At 38.5% G+C, this 20,028-nt stretch overlaps 1 protein-coding gene across 2 annotated transcripts in view; it reads right to left on the reverse strand.

The window, feature by feature from the left end:
- Positions 1-582: 582 nt before the first annotated feature.
- LOC138164994 (RING finger protein 11) overlaps positions 583-20,028 on the reverse strand; it is a 78,353-nt gene continuing 58,907 nt past the window's right edge. The window contains exons 2-4 of one of the 2 annotated variants that reach the window (XR_011169246.1): positions 6,290-6,459; positions 2,553-2,918; positions 583-2,320 (exon numbers count right to left, since the gene is read on the reverse strand). Coding sequence is in view for 1 of the 2 variants with exons in the window: in XM_069093030.1 (XP_068949131.1) it covers positions 2,747-2,918; positions 6,290-6,459 (342 nt within the window). In the remaining variant the exon portion in view is untranslated. Of the gene's footprint in view, positions 2,919-6,289; positions 6,460-20,028 lie in introns of both variants that reach the window. The other variant, XM_069093030.1, reaches the window with a different exon arrangement.

Genomic DNA, 20,028 nt, shown 5'->3' on the forward strand with positions numbered 1-20,028 from the left:
TGGAAAGCTGGCCCTTCAGGGCTCTTCCTACATGATTCTGAGCTCTTCAGGATTTCATGTTTGAATAGGGAGCTGAAGAAAACAGCCTCCCACCAGAGAAGCAGTAAGGGCAAGTCTTCAGGTCCTCTTGCATGCAGCCAGGAACCAGGGCTGGGATCCTCAACCACTCTTGGGCACTGGCCTACTGAGCTTAGGGGAGAAAATAGGTGTTCAGGAAGTCAGAGGGAAAAGGGAGAACTCCCGGACTTTACCTTCACATGAAATTACAGGGTATTTACTTGCAAGGGTTAGTGAAGGGTAATTTTAGGGACCCCTTTCTCTAAACACTACCTAGATTAGTGTAAAAAAAAATCAAGATTTAAAATGCAAATACTGTGTGAGGTAGCAGAATGACTAAATGATATCCATGGGCCCTCTAATCCATGTCACATAAATGGAATGGCTACTATACAACAGCATTTCACCTAGGGTTTCAAAAGCAATTAATTTATTTGTTAATGTACATACCACTGTTTGAAATTGAAGGGTTGCTTTTTTTTGAGGAGGGGGATATTCTTATGGAATCAATTCTAACTTTAGCCCTTTATAACTGTTATAACTTTATTTAACAACTTAGTAAAAGCAGAGGTTTATGGTTCTTAACATGGTATAAGGAAACCAAAATAAAGTTTAACAATACAAAGTGCCAAAAAAAAAAAAAGCATTCAACTCAGGAACCAGTCACTTCAATAGGACTTCCAAACTTTTCCTAATCAAGCCTTAGAATAAATAAAGACTAAGAGCAACATAAAAGACGTTTAAAATGAAAATTCATTTTTGCCAATTTTAACAATCAAGAAAAAGAAAGTCTGGCTATAATACTTAATGACATGGGCATCACGTTTATATAGAAAAACACACAATGATAAAAAAAAAAGTATCATCACTGAAAATATTGCACAACTTCAGCTGTTTCTTCTCAGATTTGTTTTAAGTAATTGGGTGTATCTGAATTAATAAATAAAAAAATTCAAGAGACACGGCTAACAATTTAAATGGACCTGATACTAGAATTTTAACTTTTCTCAAATTCATCTTCATGTCTTTCCATTATGGATTAATAGGGGAAAAAATTTAATCATGTAGAGACCTTTCTGCATTCAAATGACAAACCTTTTTAAAAGTACTTATGATATATTTCACTCCTCTAGAATCTAAGCACAGAGGCTCCTTCAAGTCTGTGTGTTTGACAATATAAAAATGTTAGGTAAAGGACTCAATTCCAAACAAAACAGTCAGAAACACTTCCTGATTCCTTTGGGCTAAGTTGAGACTGCATCTCTTTCTGCTCGTCTAGGATGGGTAAGCAGGGCCAGTGTGGAGCCGAACGTCTAAAAGTCACAGTAGAGTACAATAAGGAAAAACAAACACATGCTAACTGGAGAAAAAGATGACGACCACATCTTTACGAGACTGTCTCTACTAGAAACACTTCAGGAGTTTAGAGATTTCTTGCATTTTTACATCAGCTGCAAGAAACAGATGAAGGAGAAATTCCTTCTTTCTTGAGATCACAACTATGAAGTCATGTTGTTATACAAACTCGGCATTGGTGTGCAAAATAACATGAGAAACATCTACCTTATTATTTCCAACTGCTTGCCTGATTGGCCAGCAGGACTAAAACAGATACCTTCCAGATGGAGATCGAGATATGGTTTATTTAACTTCAATAACCTCAGAACTACAGTAATTCGAGATGCAGTATCCTTTTGCTAAGGTCCAAGACAACAAGTCTTTATGGGAGAGGAAGGAAGCAATGACCCAAGTCACAATTGGGAATCTCTTTTCTTGTAATACTCATCCCTATGGGGTCTCCCTTCATGTTCTACAGCACAGTGGTCTAATTTGAGCTCAAAAGCCTTAACATTTTAAGTCTGCTCAAAATTTTTATGCTTACCATGCAAATAGTCATAGGAATTAAGCAAAACCCTGGACTAAGTAAATATTAAAATCATTTTCCTTGGGTTGATGTCCATCCTCATATTAAGTCACTTTCTTTTTTCAAAAAATAGAAAAGGGATAGTGCATCTCAGTTTGCTTAAGAGCTAGGAGATCACTTTAAATTCTGCATAATCCTAACTGCAAACAGAACATAGCACTTTTAACAGGTTATAAATAAACTGGTTTTCAAGCATAGAGGCAGCCCCAACAATAACAATACACTATTTAAAAAGACCTAAGGCAATGGATTCCATCTCCAATGGAAAAAAGAACTGTGCAAACAAGCTTAAAACTACTTCTTTGTGCCAGTGTTATAAAATGTAGCTTTTAAGAAAACCTTGACCCAAATGCTAGCAACTTGTGAAAAGAATAATGGGGGGAGGGAATGAAAGTTATTTCATTTAGGAAAAATAACCCCTACCTTGCTCCGAATAAAATCTTCAATACACACAATTTAAACATCTACAGCTGCTGTAACACTTTACACAATTCCTATGCACTGGAATAATATAACAAGACTAAGTACAATTATAGTTTAAACACTGGGTCAAGGCTTTATGTAAAAATACCTTCCTACTTGTTCCTCTGGACTCTAAAATATCATGGACTTTTCCCATCATCTGCAGCCATTCAGGAATTTTTAGGAAATGACTTTTGTGCATGATCTTAATTCCTGCTCCCTGGCTCTGTGGGCTCAGTGACAAAAGATCAAAACCATCGAAAGCCATGGCTCCCTTGCCTCGTCAGAAGAGAAACCCAAGGCTCAGTTAGTCTCATATGAGGAAAGCAGTGCTGCGTCCACCGGCTCCATGCAGGATGGGCATGTGAAGGACCTCATGAGCCAGTTGTCTATACAGTCCAGGTGATAAATGTGCATGCATGGCAGAAACCGGATGGGGTCTCCATAAACAAAGTCCATCATACAGATCACACACCTAGAAGGAGGAAATAAGAAAGAACTTTGGAGAATGATGCTAAAATAATTTAGAATGCTCTTCATGTGTCTGCAGATGAAAATGACAATGTTTAATTATAGAATCTTCAAAGTTGGCACAGCCCCACTGAGACTCAGTTTCCTCATCTCTAAAATACTATAGAATACCTGCTTCACAGAAGAACTACGGCACTGAAATGAGATGATAGGTTTAAAGTGCTTAAAAAATTCTATGTATCAAAATGATCTTCAGTTACAGGGAACTTACTGCCTTCCAAGATAGCCCATTTCATTTTCGGATATCTCTAACCATTATTATTATTATTTACCATATTGAATCTAATTAGCCTCTTTGTAATATCCATCCATCATTACCCCTAGTTCTGTCCTCTGGGGCCAAGATGAACAAGTCTAATCTCTCTCCCATGTGAGGACTTTCTGGGTAGCTATCTTATCCCTATGGACATTAATTTCCTTATTTCTAAGAGGATCCATCCAGTTCTAAAATTTCTTAAGTCGTAAAATCATTTCTGTGCCTGTGGAACTTCAAATGACCACATATCAAGCTGTTTCCCCAATGTCAACATACTACATTTTTTCAGCCAATCTGTCAACTCAAGAAGTGGGTGTCAACAAACTAAAACTAAGTTAAGCAGCCACAGATGAAAAGAGAACTGAGAACACTATAAGAATTAATAAAGGAAAATCTTAATTCAGTAATCTGATTTAATTAATCATCAACATTCACTAGTACTTTATAATTAAAGTACAGCATAAAGAACACTAGACAAAATCCAAGAGAAAGGATTCAAATTTGCCTCCAAAATTTATTAACTGTGACCCCAGTGATTGTTTCCTCTCTTTGATTTGCAATCAAATGGAGATAATATCCCCTTTAGTGCCTATTTCAGAGTTCGAATGAGAATCCAATGAGCTACAGTCTATAAAAGCGTGAGGTGAATCTTAAAGTATCAATCAAATGAGACAATATTTTTTTAAGTAACTTGCCCAAGGTTACACAACTAGTTTTTTTTGTGTGGGTGTTAAGTGTCTGAGGCAGGACAGAACTTGGGTCCTCCTGATTCGGCGCTTTACTCACTGCGACAATATTTTTTAACCAACACAGAACATAATTCTTGGTACATAGTAGGAATATGTAAATGCTTACTCCTTTTCTCCCTCCCTTCCTGTAATGGGAATGTAAATTTAAGATCTTCCCTGTCCCTAGGCCCTTTGATAGGTTTTAAGTGTACCAGGAGCCTGTGGCAGGAGGCTTGTTTTTCAGGAGATACTTTGTGAATGGGCAGATGGTCAGGAGGGTTGTGACATTCTCTGAGCCAGGAGAAGGCTATACAAACCCTGATGTGAGGCTTTGTTTTGGGGTTCACTTTGAGAAGTGTTGTGTGATTTGACCAGATGAGACTGTGAGCAGCCATTGAGACCCCTTCTTCCCCTCTTTGAGAACCCAGATGTTGATGCTTCTCTCTCTAGTAACTGTGACTAGGTATGGATGTTATGGTCAGACAGCTGGAGGCCTGTCTGCTTGAAATCTTTCTCTGTTTTCTTGTAACTTCTGTCTGTATACTCTGAAGTTCGAGGTGCTGACTTATCATTTATCTAGTTCAGGGGTTAAAGCAAGATTGTTAACCCATTTTGAGTTGCTTTCCTTTAGAAAAGCAGATCTAAGAACCTGTGCTAGCAGCCACCCTGGGGATGCTGGGATGCTTGCTGCTACACTTCCCCTTAAGAAACTAGAAATATGTTTGTTCCTATTATTTAGCTTACTGTAAGGGCTGGACTAGAAGAAAACTTTTTAAGTTCTGCTCTCAGCTGTTTGACTGTATAAGGGTCATTTTTAAAACTATCTATAAAAACAGGGCTGCTAATTTTAACCTACTTACCTGGAGGCTACTTTATGGATTAAATCTGCAAAGCCCCACTAACCTTCTCAGTCTCTACTTTCTAGGTCTGATTAATGAAGCAGTCTAAACCCACAGTGTATCTGAGGAACAGAAGAGTAGAATTTTCTCTGATTAGAGATACCCAAAAGTCTTCAAGTAAATAAATGGACAAAGGGTTGGGCTAGGTGTGCTGTAGCACACACAGACTAGCTGGTCTAGAAAGATCCTATCTGGCCTGACAGTGCTATATTCTCAGTATATTTTTTTTAAAAAAGAGGTTTCATGTGACTCAAGGACACAGACCAAAGTCCAGCTACATAAACCAATGACATCAGGCATCTGCTAACAAATTTGCTCTCAACCTATAAAGTCGATTTAACAGATTCTGGTACCTGTCCTTATTAGGGGGCTCCTGGTTTTTACCAAAAGGGTTTTTGAGGGTATATGGCGGTTCATTTTCTTTTTTTAATCAACCTTGAGAAGGACCCCTCCCGCCCCCAGTATAATTTATCAATTATTTGCCTTATCTATGAATTTTTCTGTCACTAAAAGTATCAGATAAAGGTTTGCTGAATTAAACGGCTCTCACTGAGGAAGTTCTCTTCTTTAAGGACTCCAGCCCTATGATACAGCAGGTCCCAATCCCATTTCTGAACCTGAAAATAAGTGAGCTATTTTTTTTTTTGAGCTACTTTTTTTTTCCATTATTCTCATTTCTTCCACAAGAATACTAGGTAGCCAACTCTCCCATAGCAATGGGGAAAAGGAATTAATAAGGGACAATGTCTACACAGTCATTTCTTCCCTTAAAGTTCAATTTACCAACAACATCTGGTATGTGCCAGGTACCAAGCACACAAATGCAGAGCATAAAACAATTCCTACTCTCAAGAACTCTGCATTTTAAGAGGTATTGTCTGTAGATCTGTGTGCACTCTCTTTACTAAACAAAAGGTAATTAGGGAAAGGGGACACTAGGCGTTGGAGGAAGAAGTGCACTTTGGGTAGGGGGACGACCATACAAAGGTGCCAGGATGGCAGAGAAAACGTTTTTTTAAAGACAAGGCTTATGAGGCAGCTATGACAGACGGTATGAAATCTGGTGTCAGAAGATCTGGGTTCAAATCCAGCCTCTAATACTTACTAGCTGTGTGCTCATCATCAAGTCACTGAAGCTTTCTAAAACCTCAGTATTCTGACCTGTAAAATGGGAATAATACCCATGACACTCCATTCTGAGGTTCAAATGGGATATATGTAAAACGCTAAATTTGTTATTATTATAAAAGATTTTAATCACCCAAACCATATGCCCTTATCCATAGAAAGTCTTTTAGTGTGACAATCCATACCTGACCTCCCAAAGCATGCAAGAGCCTGTACAGCAGGGGCTAGACTGCTGCTGAAAACCAAGCATGGCAAGGAGACCTTTCCCATTCATCTACATTAGAAAAACAAAGCAACAACTCACTCCCGGATCTTTTTTTCTGACCCATCTCTTCCAGGGTCATACACTCCTTTAGGCAGATGCTGGATCAGGCCTATCCTCTGGGCTATTCTGATCTGCTCTTCTTCAGTCAGCTGTGTTGCCAGTCGAGTCTGGCTTGGAGTTGGATGATAAACCGGGACAGGGACTTGCTCCTGAATTTAAAGAGAAAAAGGACTAGTCATTCATCTATGAGAAGTCATTATTTTTGTTGATGTATTACCCTTACCTCCAACCTAAACCTGAAAGCCAGGAAATGATTCCCTAGTTAGATCTCTGACCTACTTATGAAGCACAAAACAAACTCCTAACAAAAACTGGCAAGGATTTCTACTGAAGTAATTCCCCATAAGAACCATTTATTTAACTCAGACATTCACTTCTGGTGCTGCAATAAATCAATGGTGAAAATGAATTAATATGTAGAGCTTACATGGACCTAATTAGCAGTTCTGAATTCCATTAAATTAGTTTACTATCCCACAAACTCTCAAGTGTTTGAAAATTGCAAAAGTCCATCATGTCCACCACCAAATCCTTCTGGTGATGTTACCTGTGTGCAAATGAAACAGTCCCCTCAGAAGAATTACAATCCTGAACATCTAAAAAGGTAATAGGAAAAGCATGGATATTTCAATCTACAAACAACAACAAAAAAAGGGGCCTGCACAGAAAGCTTCAAACCTGTGTTGTATACAGAATTTTTAAAAAAATAAACATGTTTAAAAGGCAACAGAAAGCTACATGAGCAGAGTGGGCTGCAGTGTATGAGGGAGATGAAGAGAGCCCATTCCCTTGCCTCTAAGCCCTGGCTGCCTAGACACCCAGCTATGGCTGAACACAAATTCTCTGGACAATACCCCAGAAAGGTGGGGGTGGGTGGGTTTCCTGCTCCCACCAGGGAGGGGGGATTCATCACCTCCTGAGGAAGCTCAGTTCACTTTGGGATTGTTGTTGTTGAGTCATTTCAGTCGCGTCCTACTCTCCATGACCCCAGTTGGGGTTTTCTTGGCAGGGACACTGGAGCAGTTTGCCATTTCTTCTCCAGCTCATTTTACAGATGAGGAAACTGAGGCAAACAGGGTGAAGTGACTTGCCCAGGGTTCCACAACTAGTGAGTGTCTGAGGCTGGATCTGAACTCGGGAGGATGAGTCTTCCTGCCTCCAGGCCCTGTATTCTATCCACTGAGCACCCAGCTGCTCCTACTTTGTGACAGGCTAACTCTTTGGAAATACTTCTTGAAATCAAGTCCCAATTTGCCTCTCGGAGGTTTCCAAACCCACTGTGCACAGGACCTTTCTGAATACAAGAAAACTGCCACCATGTAAAGAAGTCTTCCCTCCCTTAGGCTAAAACAACAGTTCTGTCCATGATAATGTACACTATGACCCTGAAGGGCTTTGTCTGCCTCTGAGTGTTCTCCAACCTACCAATATCCTTCCAAAATGTGCCACACAATACCCCCGGTGTGTTCTGATCAGGGCAGAAGAGAGCAAAGTGATCACCACTTTTCAGTCCTGGTCATTATACCTCTCCCTTCCATTCTACAATCGTGAAGCTGATGTTCAGTATGTAAGACCTGAAGTTGGATAGGGGAGACAGATGTGAAAGATGTGCATTATCTTTTCAGGGCGTGATCCTATGAAGGGAATACAACATGCTGTATTATTCCCTTCTTTGGCTCATCCCCAAGCGTGCCATCTCAGTTTTATTCAGGTGATAAAACATTTTGACAAAAATGTTTAATAGCGTGGAGTCAAGCAAGCATAGACCTCTGTAGCACTTTAGCCTTCAAAGACGGCAGAGTAGAGGCAACCCAGCAGAGTTCTCTTAACACTCCCCTTCAAACAACTTTGAAAATAACACCTCATATCAAATTTTGGAACAGCAGAACCAACAAAAAGTCAGGGTGAGACATTTTTCTGGCCTAAGAAAATTTAGGAGGTTGGCAGGAGAAGTTTGTGATACCCGGGTGGAAACTTGCTGCAGCCCACAACGTGCAGTGGAAGCAACAGTGGCCACAGCAGCTTCAGGAGCTCTCAGCCCAGTGCAGCAAAGGGATAGGACAATTAGAAAGAAATGGCAAGGAATCTTTTTTTTTTTTAAGTTCAATTCTATATGTTTATGTCACTTTGCTGAGTTGTTTTTCAGTCATGTCTGATTCTTTGTGACCCCATTTGGGATTTTCTTGGCAAAGACACTGGAGTGATTTGCCATTTCCTTCTCCAACTCATTTTATTTTTTTTACTTTCACATTAAACTTTAGTCAGATTGTAAAGGATTATAACCAATGGAATGAACATTGGGAAAGAAGAATCAAAACAGAACGAGAAAAAGAAAGAGAACAAGTCATTTGCTTCAATCTGCATTCGAACTCTGCGGCTCTTTCTCTGGGTGTGGACATCTCTTTCCATCATGAGTCTTTTGGAGTTTTCTTAAAACCTTTTATTGCTGAGAGGAGCCCAGTCTATCAGAGTTAGTTGTCACACATGTGTTGTGTACAAATTTTTCCTGGTTCTGCTTTTCTCACTCAACATCAGTTTATATAAGTCTGTCCAGGTTATTATGAAGCCTGTCTGTTCCTCATTTCTTATAGCACAATAGTATTCCATTACATTCATAGACTACAACTTGCTCAGCCATTCCCAATTGATGGGCATCCCCTTGATTTCCAATTCTTTGCCTCCACAAAAAGAGCTGCTATAAATATTGGTGTACATTCGGGTCCTCTTCCCACTTCTATGATCTCTCTGGGATACAGCCCCAGAAATGGTATTGCTGGGTCAAACATATGCACTTATTTACAGCCCTTTGCATTAGTGTTCCAAATTTTCCACATATTCTCCAGCATTTATCATTTTCCTGTTTTGTCATCTTAGCCAATCTGACTGCTGAGATGTGGTACCTCAAAGTTGTTTTGATTTGCATTTCCCTAATCAATAGTCATTTAGACCATTTTTAAAATATGCTTCTAAATATCTTTAATTTTGTCCTCTGAAAATTTCCTGTTCATATCCTTTAACCATTTGTCAATTGGGGAATGATTTGTATTCTTACAGATTTGACTCAATTCTCTGTATATATATTTTTTGTTTGTTTGTTTTTTGCCTCTTAGAGGGCAATTGGGGTTAAGGGACTTGCCCAAGGTCACACGGATAGTTTTTGTGTTAAGTGTCTGAGGCTGGATTTGAACTCGGGTCCTCCCAACTCCAGGGCCAATGCTATTCAATCTGCTACCTAGCCGCCCCAATTCTCTGTATATTTTAGAAATGAGGCCTCTATCAGAGACACTGGTTGTAAAAATTCTTTCCTAATTTTTCATTCCCTCTTAATTTTGGCTTTATTTGTACAGAAGCTTTTCAATTTAACATAATCAAAACGATACATTTTGCATCTTAGAATGCTCTCTACCTCTTGTTAGGTCATAAAATCTCCCCTTCTCCGTGGATCTGACAGGTAAACTATCCCTTGCTCTCCCAGACTGCTCACAGCATCAGCCTTTATGCCTAGATTGTGCACCCATTCTGACTTGATTTTGGTACACGGTGTTAGATTAAAGTCTGGTATGGCTGGGCCACCTTCCCTAGTATTTCTTTTCATTAATTCCCTTGATATTCTGGACCCTGTTTTCTTCCAAATGAATTTTGTCAACATTTTTTCTAGCTCTATAAAGTAGTTTTTTGGTAGATTGATTGGCATGGCACTAACTATGTAATTTAATTTAGATAAAATTGTCATTTTTATTATATTAGCTCAACCCAGCCACAAGCAATTGATGTTTCTCCAGTTAGTTAGACCTGACTTTATTTGTATGAAAGGTGTTTTGCAGGGGGTGGCTAGGTGGTGCAGTGAACTGAGCGCTGGCCCTGGAGTCAGGAGGACCTGAGTTCAAATGTGACCTCAGACACTTACTAGCTGTGTGACCCTGAGCAAGTCACTTAACCCCAATTGCCCTGCCTTCCCCCTCTAAAAAGCGAAAAAAAAAAAAAGTTTTGTAATTGTGTTCATATAGGGCCTGGGTTTGTTTTGGCAGGTAGATTCCCAAATATTTTATAATGTCTACAGTAACTTTAAATGGAATATCTCTATTTCTTGCTGTTGGACTTCGTTAGAAATATATAGGAATGCCAAGGATTTATGTGGGGTTATTTTATATCCTGCAACTTTGCCAAATTTATTTATTATCTCAAGTAGTTTTTTACTTAATTCTCTAAGTATATCATCATATCAACTGCAAGGAGTGACAAGGGACCTTTTGCTGGCAATGGGTACAGCTGATGCTGAAAAAGCCTGGGAAAGCTGCCCCTCCAAGGTGAGAGTTCAACTTTAACATCAATTGAAAATCAAGAAATAGGATGGAAAAACGAGCAAACAACAGAAAAAGAATGGCTATAAAAAGCTACTACCATGGCAGTAAAGACTAAGACACAAATAGCCACAAAAACAAAGCTTCAAAGAAAAAATGCTTATTAGACGGAAGCCCAACAAGAATTCCTGGAATGAATTAAAGAAAGAGATAAGAGTGGTAGAGGAAAAACTGTAAAAAGAAATGAGAGTGATGTAAGAAAATTATGAACAGGGAATTAACAGGTTGGTAAAAGAAGTACACAAAAAATACTGAAGAAAATAACACCTTAAAAAACAAAGTTGGTCTAATGCTAAAAGAGACATAACAATTCACTGAAGAAAAGAACTACTTGAAAAACAGAACGGGCTAAATGAAAAAAAAAAAGAGGCACAAAATCTCACTAAAAAAATTATTCCTTAAAAATTAGGATTGGGCAAGTGGGAGCTAATGATTTCATGAGACACCAAGAAACAATAAAACAAAGTCAAAAGAATGAAAAAATAGAAGAAAATATTAAATATCTCACTGGGAAAACAACTGACCTGGAAAATAGATCAAAGAGAGATAATTTAAGAATACTGGACTACCTGAAAGCCAAGATCAAAGAAAGGACCTAAACATAATATTTCAAGAAATCATCATGGCAAATTGCCTTGATATTTTTGATATCAAGGGTAAAACAGAAACTGAAAGAATCCATGGATCACCTCCTGAAAGAGATCCCAGAATGAAAACTTCCAAAAATATTATAGCCAAATTCCAGAGCTTCTAGGAAAAAAAGATTTCAAACAGTCAGAAAGAAACAATTCAAATATTATGGAGCCATAGTAAAGATCACACAAGATTTAACAGCTACCACATTAAAGGAGCAGAGGGCTTAGAATATCATGCTTCTGGAAGGCAAAGGTGCTAGGATTATAATAATGAATAACTTACCCACTAAAACTGAGCATAATCCTTCAAAGAAGGGAAAAAACTAACATTTGATAAAACAGAGAATTTTCAAACATTCCTGATGAAAAAACCAGAGTTGAAGAGAAAATAGCATATTCAAGCATAAGACTCAGAAGCATAAAAAGGTAAACATTAAAGAGTAACCATAAGGGTCTCAATAAAGTCAAACTGTTTATATTCCTATATGGAAAGATGATACATGTAATTCCTAAGAACTTTATCATTATTAGGACAGTTAAAAGGAGTTTACATTTCAGAGGGCATGGATATGAGTTGATTATGTTGGAATGATCTTCAAAAACATAAAGAGGTGAGAAATGGAGAAGCAAGAGGTAGAATGGGAAGAACTTTCTCACATAAAAGAGGGATGCAAAGGAAGAGCTTTTACAGTAGAGGGGGAAAGAGAGAGGGTGGCAGGCAATGCTTGAACCTCACTCTCAGCAGAATTGGTTCAAAGAGGTAAGAATATATATTCACACTCAAGTTGTGTATAAAAATATAACTTACCCAATGCAAAAAAGGAAAGGAATAAAAGAAGGGGGTGTACATGTTTGTGATAAAAGACAGGACAGATTAATTAAGAGAGACAGTGGTTAGAAGCTAAATAGATGTTTGAGGAGGACCAGGATAAAAGGGAGAGAGAAAAAACAGAAGAAAATAGGATGGGGGAAAAACCATAGTTAATAACCATAACTGTGAATGCAAATGGGATGAGCTCATGCATAAAATGGAAGCAGATAGGCAGAATGGATCAGAAACCAGAATCCAATAATATGTTATTTACAAGAGACATGCTTTAAACAGAAAGACACACACATAGTTAAATAAAGGCTGGAACAGAATCTAATATGCTTCAGCTAAACTTAAAAAAAAAGGGCAGGAATAGCAATCATGACCTCAGACAAAGCAAAAGTAAAACCAGACCTAACTAAAAGAAATAATCAGGGAAACTACATTTTGCCCAAAGGTACCATAGACAATGAAGTAATCTAAAAAATTTTTACAGCAAGTTTCTTTGGTAAGAGCCTCATTTCTAAAATACATAATGAATATAGAACCGAGTCAAATTTATATAAACAAGAGTCATTCTCTGATTGATAAATGGCCAAAGGATATAAACAGGCAATTTTCAGAAGAAGACATCAAAACTATAGTCATATGAAAAAATACTCTAAATCACTATGATCAGAGAAATGGAAATTTAAACAACTCTGAGATACCATCTCATACTTATCAAAAATGACAATTGCTGGATGGGATGATAGAAAAACAGGTACACTAATGAACTGGAGGAGTAGTGAACTGGTCCAATAATTCTGGAGAACAATTTAGAACTGGGCCCAAAGGCCTAAAAAACACTGCATACCCTTTGACTCGGCAATACCACTACTAGGTCCAATCCTAAAGAGATCAAAGGAAAAGGAAAAGGACCTACATGTACAAAAAAATTTCAGCAGCTCTCTTTGTGGTGGTAAAGAACTGTATCTCGAGAGGATGCTCATGAACTGGGGAATGGCTAAACAATATGGGAAATGAAGAGGAGGGTGGTTTCAGAAAACCATGGCAAGATCTGTATGAACTGGTGCAAAGTAAATTGAGAAGAACCAGGAGATCATTGTGCACAATAACAGCAATGTTGTAATGATGATCTGCTATGAAATACTTGGTTACTCTGTTCAATGCAACGACCCAAGACAATTCCAAAGGACTCATAATGAAAAAATGCTATCCACCTGTAGCAGAAAGCACCCAGCATCCCCAGGGTGGCTGCCAGCACAGGTCCTTAGATCTGCTTTTCTAAAGGAAAGCAACTCAAAATGGGTTAACAATCTTGCTTTAATCAAACATGTCATTTACCTAGTAAGTTCACAGGGGGAAAAGTCAGCAGCCTGAACTTCAGAGAATACAAACAGAAGTTACAAGCAGAAAGAGAAACAGATGAGCAGAGGGGGCTTCCAGTTGTCTGACCATTACATCCATACCTAGTTAGTTACCAGAGAGGGAAGCATCAACATCTGGGGGGAAGAGGGGGCGCTCAACAGCTTCCCAGAGTCTCGTCTGGCCAAATCACACAACTCTTCCTGAAGTGAACCCCAAAGCAAAGCCTCACATCAGGGTATATACAGCCTTTTTCTGGCTTAGAGAATATCACAACCCTCCTGACCCACTGCCCAATCACAAAGCAACAAGGTGTGGGCATTCCTGAAAAACAAGCCTCCTGCCACAGGCTCCAAGTGAGCACATTCAGCCTGTTAGGGGGCAGAGTATATTTTCAAATCAGAGAAGGTTCTCAGAGTCGCTTAAGTCTATCAAGGGGCCAAGGGGCAGGGAATATCTTCAGATTACATTACCATAACACCACCTCCAGAGAAAAAACTCAGAGATGAACCAAGTACAAATTGAAGCATAATTTTCTTACTTAAAAAAAAAAAAAAGGCTTATAAGGAATTGTATCTCACATGATTTTACATGTATAATTGATATAATGCTTATTTTCTCAGTGGTTAGGAGGGAGTTTGGAACTCAAAAATTTAAAACCAAAAAAAATGCAGAAAATAAATTATAAACTTAAAAGTAGGTTTTGAAAAGCTTAAAGTATCAAATAAATGCTAATTACTGGAGGTGGTGGTAGTACCGTGTTTCCCCGATAATAAGACACTGTCTTATTAATTTTTTTGGAAAGAAAAACACCAGAGGGCTTATTTTCAGGGGAGGGCTTATGTTGTCCTGCCTCAGCTCTCCTCCGCAGCACTGCTCTCAATGGCGCCAGCAAGCAAATCACTGGGGAAGAACAGGATGACGCGCTCACTGCTGCAGCTCTGACTGGATGCAGCTCGGAGCGTGGCGTGCGTTTCACCCGGGGGGCACGGTGCATACAGAGGGTACCGTAATGTAGCGTGTAGCGCAGGGGATCACCTTCACTACAGTAGCAATCTCAATAGGGCTTATTTTCGGGAGAGGGCTTATTTTAGAGGAATCTTACACAGTAAGGGGAGGGCTTATTTTCGGGATAGGTCTTATTATCGGGGAAACATGGTAGTAGTAAACTATAGGACAGCATTTTCTTGATTTGCCAGTCTAGTAATCTGTCAAAAGAAAATCTGAGTTCTTTGAAGCCATGTTGGATCTTTATAATCAGTTTCCTTTCCTTGGTGTTCATAACACCCTTTTAATATGAATGGAGCACCAAATCTCAGTCTTCTTTAAAGGAGACAGAGTACTCATGCCATACCCAATAGTGGGAGATCCCTGAAGCACTATACTGGGTCCTCTTTTCTCTCTATACTATCTCCCTAGCTCCCACTGGTTAAATTCTCCATGCAGAGGATTCTTAGATCTATATAAATCCAGTCCCTAGCCTCTCTCTTGAACTACATACAGTCATGTAGTTACCACCTGCCTCTTGGATATATTAAACTATCTCATATGAATCTCAAACTCACTCAACATGTTCAAATGGAATTCATTATCTTTCCCCTAAAACTCTCCCCTCTTCAAAGCTTCCCTATTACAGTTAAGAGCTCCCAAAGGATTCTTCACTCCCATTCATTCTCAATATGCAAGTCCTCACTTACATATTCAATCAGTTGCCAAATCTACACATTTCTACTTTCGCATCATCTCTTTTTATTAAGTTCTTTTGTTTCCACTCACAACTACTACCTTATCAGTGACCCTCAGCATGGCTTCTAAAATTCTGAACCTAACAAACATCAAATAAAATGTGCATTTTCATAAACAAAGGTCAGAACAAAAGGGTTGTATGAGAAGCTGTGAGTCACGACATATAACTTGCTTGTTCTTTTAAGTGTGATAAGTTCAACATGTAACTTTCAAGGCTGTGCTACTCATGTTTCTTTCTGTCCTCACTTTAGCCCCAACCTGAGTATCTGCAGTGACCCTAATTCCTCCTTTGTCTTCTATGCATGTAAAAATTGGCTCAGTGATCTTCTTTTCTGGTTTTTTTTTTTTGGGGGGGGGGAGGAGAAGGTAAGGCAATTGGGGTTAAATGAGTTGCCTAGGATCACACAGCTAGTAAGTGTGTCAAGTGTCTGGGACCAAATTTGAACTCATTTGAGCTCCTGACTCCAGGGTCGGGGCTCTTTTCACTGCGCCAACTAGCTGCCCCCTCTTTTCTGTTTTTTGGGGGCAACCCTACTGCTAACCAACCTCTCTCTTCTCAACCACTACCTTTCCCTGGGAAAAAAAGGAAAAATAAAACTTTTTTTAAAACAAATAAACAAAGTCAAGCAAAGCAAATTCCCATATTATCCATGTTTGAAAATGTATATCTCATTTTGCCAACCTACTTTATCATTTTCTTCAGGAGGTTGGGAGCATTTATCACTGATCCTCTGGAATTATAGTTGTTGACTGAATTGATAAAGTTCTAAAGGCTTAAAAAAAGTTGTTTTTCTTCACAAAGTTGGTACTGTATAAATTCTCTCATTTCTGCTCACTTCATTCTGCATTAGGTCATGTCTTTCTAGTTTTTCGGAAGCCATCCCTTTCATCATATTTTACAGAATAAGAATATTCCATTGCATTAATATACCATAATATGTTCAGTCATTTTCCAGTTGATGGGGGTACTCCTTTAGTTTCTAGTTCTTTACCATAACCAACCTTCCCCCCCCCCCAACCCAACCCAACCCAACCCAACCCAACCCAACCCAACCCAACCCAACCCTGCTAGAAACTATTCCTGTCTATGTGGGTATCTTTCTTTGATTGGTTGGGATATATAGGCTTAGTAGTTGTATTGCTGCATCAATGGATATGCAGAGTTTAGTGATGTTTTGTCCCCTGGACTATTATAATAATCTTCTAATTAATTTCTCTAACTCAAGTCTCTTCCCACTCCATCTCATACTCCACACAATGCAGTCAAAGTGATTTTCTTAAAGTCTAAGTCTGACTATGTCAAACCCTCTCTCTTGACCTAAATGTTCACAAACACCCACTCAATAAATTCCACTGGGTCCTTATTTACCCTTCAGGATCAAACATGAAGAAGCTGCTTCTATTTCTAACTCCACTGCTGGCACAGGACACTATTTCCTCATTTGATCACCAACTTAGAAGAACTGAAAGGAACCTGGGAGGTATTCTAATTCAAATGATCCTCTGAAAGGGGGAGGGGGAAACTGTGGTCATTAATTAGAAAGGGCTTACCCATAGTTCCCCCTTCAGTTTACTGTGCATTCCAATAGATTCTCCAGTGTCCAGTCTAATAAACAAAATGGCTCTTGTAGGAGGGATTCAGATTGGGGGTAAAGGGAGAGCAGAACAAGGGTGTCTTTACTGACCCTGAACCTTCTGAAGAAAAGATGGATGCTCCTGGTTACATTCATCCCTGGGTCCCAGTCTAACAAGTTTCAGTGAGCCTGGGGAGTTTAAATCTGTATCTCTGCATTAGGGATGTACTGCAAGTACTATTCTAAAAGATGCCAAAATCAGTGTGTTATAACATATTTATTACCTTATCTTATTTTGCGATTTGTTTTCTGCAGACAAAATAGGAACATTCACGCATCCCTTTATTCATAAGGCAAAGATTTCTAGTACAAGTTTTATTAAAAAATCTTTATAAATATTTACTACAGGAAAATATGACCATAATACTAAAGATTAGAGGGAAGGCATGATCAGAAAATGTTTCTTTTACCTGTCAATACATTCCCTTTCATCTGGAACTCCTTCCTCTTTACCATAGCCAAATCTAACCGAAAGATCTGAACATATCTGTCTCTGGTGTCTAGAAGATTCATGATCACTGGTGGAGCTGTTTATATGCCAGACCTGGAAAAATCTGGCTCACATTCTGGCATTTTATTTATTTCAAGGATAAAATTAGAATTCTAGGATACTAATGTAGATTTAAAAAAAATGTTTTTCTAAAGAATCTCTAGTGACCAGATAATAATAAAAAAAAAAAATTAACAACCAGAGAAGGAAAATAACTTCATTCAACACTCATTCATTATGTGCCAAGCCCTTGGTAAGGATCTTGGAATACAAAGACAATGTAATAGTGGCTTGCTTCAAGTAGAGTATATTCTACTAGATAAAAAGAACATGTACACAAATAAATACAAATATATGCAAAGTAATTTCAGGGGGTCCCCTGAGCTTTTGAAGATGAAGAATTTGGGAAACAGATCACAAAGGAATGATTTAGCAGGGATGAGTACTTCAGTTCTCTAGATATCTGCTGAAGCTCTCTCTCTACCAAAGGTAAAGTTATTTACTTCCTAACTTGCCACCATGATGATAATAATAATAATAATTTGTCAAAGAGTGGAAAAACCAACAGAGGCAAATTCTATATTGGATCTGATTCTAACAAGGAAGAGATGGTCGCTAGAGTGGAAAAGATGAAAGTTTGGACATGACCACTCCCTCTTAAATTATATGAGGAAAAGTTAGTTTAGGAGGGATAGGAATAATTCTCAAAAATAAAATTCTAAAGACAGAAAGAAAAACAATTCCAATGAGGAAGAATAAAGGGAGGTGTCTGAAGAGAACTGGTGTGGAAATCCAAGTGATAAAAGTATCACAAGATGAAGAGATGTGGACTAGAAAATAATAAAACCAGATGAATGGTCAGATTAAAAAAGTAACTGCTAATGGTTCAGTGTCAACTTAGTTGAAAGTTTCTAGGGCAGCTAGGTGGCACAATAATAGATAGAGTGCTAGGCCAGGAATCAGTAAAACTCATCTTTCTGAGTTCAAATCTGGCCTCACACTTACTAGCTGTGTGACTCTGGACAAGTCACTTACCCTTCTTTGCCTCTGTAACTGAAAAAGGAAATGGCAAACCACTCCAGTATCTCTGCCAAGAAAAGCCCAAATGGGGTCATGAAGAGTTGGACACAACTGAACAACAACAAAAACAAGTGTGCTTAACCCTGTACTATTTCACATTTTTATCAATGACTTTGAAAACGGCACAGACAGCCTGCTCATCAAATCTACAAGTGGCACAAAGCTGGGGGAGGGGGGGGGATATCAAAAGTAGTTCAAGGATCCAGAAAGATACTGGCTTAAATCCAGTAAGATTAAATTCAATAAATGTTTGGTATAAAGTCTTAAATTTGAGTTAAAAAAAACTCAACTTCAGAAATAGAAGAGGGAAAAGGAATATCTATAAAGGGATTAATAAAAAAAGAAACAAATCTCTTCAGAAAAAATTGGGAAAAAAAAGCTTTAAAGAGAAAGTGGTAAACTTTACCCAAATAATGACATCCTTAAAAATTAGATAAGAGAAACCAATGACTCCATATAACAAATAACAAGAAATACTGTAATTAAACCAAAAAGAAAGAAAATTTTAAGATAGCTAATATAAAAAACTGACCTGGAAAACAGATGGAGAGGAATTTAGGAATTCTCAGACTCCCTGAAAAATCATGATTAAAAAAAAAAGTGGAAAAAATTGGAAACTGCATTTCAAGAAATAATAAACAAAAACTGCCCAGATCTATTAAAATGTGAGGATATTGAATGATTCTAGAAAGAAACTCCAAACTGAAGACACCCAGGAAATGTTATAGCCAAGTTATTGTCCCTATAACTAGAGGCTGAGGCTTCAGATGGTCACAAAAGGCCTTCAGTTATAAACTAAAGAGGGGTTTCCCAACAGATGACAAATTACTACGGATGCTAGCTGTAGGTATCTAGGTGGCACAGTGGGTAATGATGAACTTGCAGTAAGAAAGACCTGAGTTTGAATCCTGCATCAGGCCCTTCTTGGTTGTGTGACCCTGAGCAAGTCACAACCTTCATCAACCTCAATTTCCTTATCTGTAAAATGAGGATAATGATAACTACCTTATGTGTTTGTTGTGAGGATCAAATTTGAACAAATGCAAAGCAATGTGCAAACCTTCAAGTGCTATTACTGTTTTGGATTGACATTATGCTGACTGGATCAAGCTTTAAATGATTCCAAATTTCTTCCTGAAACAGTCTATCTTATAAAAATAGCAATAATAACCAAAAAGCTAATCAATATTCTTACAAGGATGCTATATAGCTATGAGCCATGGAATATCAAAGCCTCCAAGGAATTAAAACTGAGGGTCATTCAAAAAGCAATGGAAAGATAGATGGGAAGCATAAATACCAATTAAAATTTATACAAAAGAAGTGTAAAGGAAGCCCTTGGAGAGATCCAGTTGTGGACAGAAGGAAGGCTGGTCATATAACAAGTTCAAGGGATAACTGGCAGACAGCCTGCCTGCTTCCCTGGTAGTCCACAAAGAAGTGTCAGAAAGTCAGCTGGAAGGTCCACAGCACAATGCACAACACATCCTCTAGGGACTGAGGGGAGGAGGCAGATAAGAGCTGCAAAGACTGGCTACATACAACGTGTATCACTGGACAGGGTATAGATGAAATCATTCATTCAAGTAGGCT

This window comes from Petaurus breviceps, unplaced genomic scaffold (assembly GCF_028583685.1).
Source record: "Petaurus breviceps papuanus isolate PSGF00001 unplaced genomic scaffold, PetGlider_PUasm1.0 207, whole genome shotgun sequence".
Classification (NCBI taxonomy): Eukaryota; Metazoa; Chordata; class Mammalia; order Diprotodontia; family Petauridae; genus Petaurus; species Petaurus breviceps.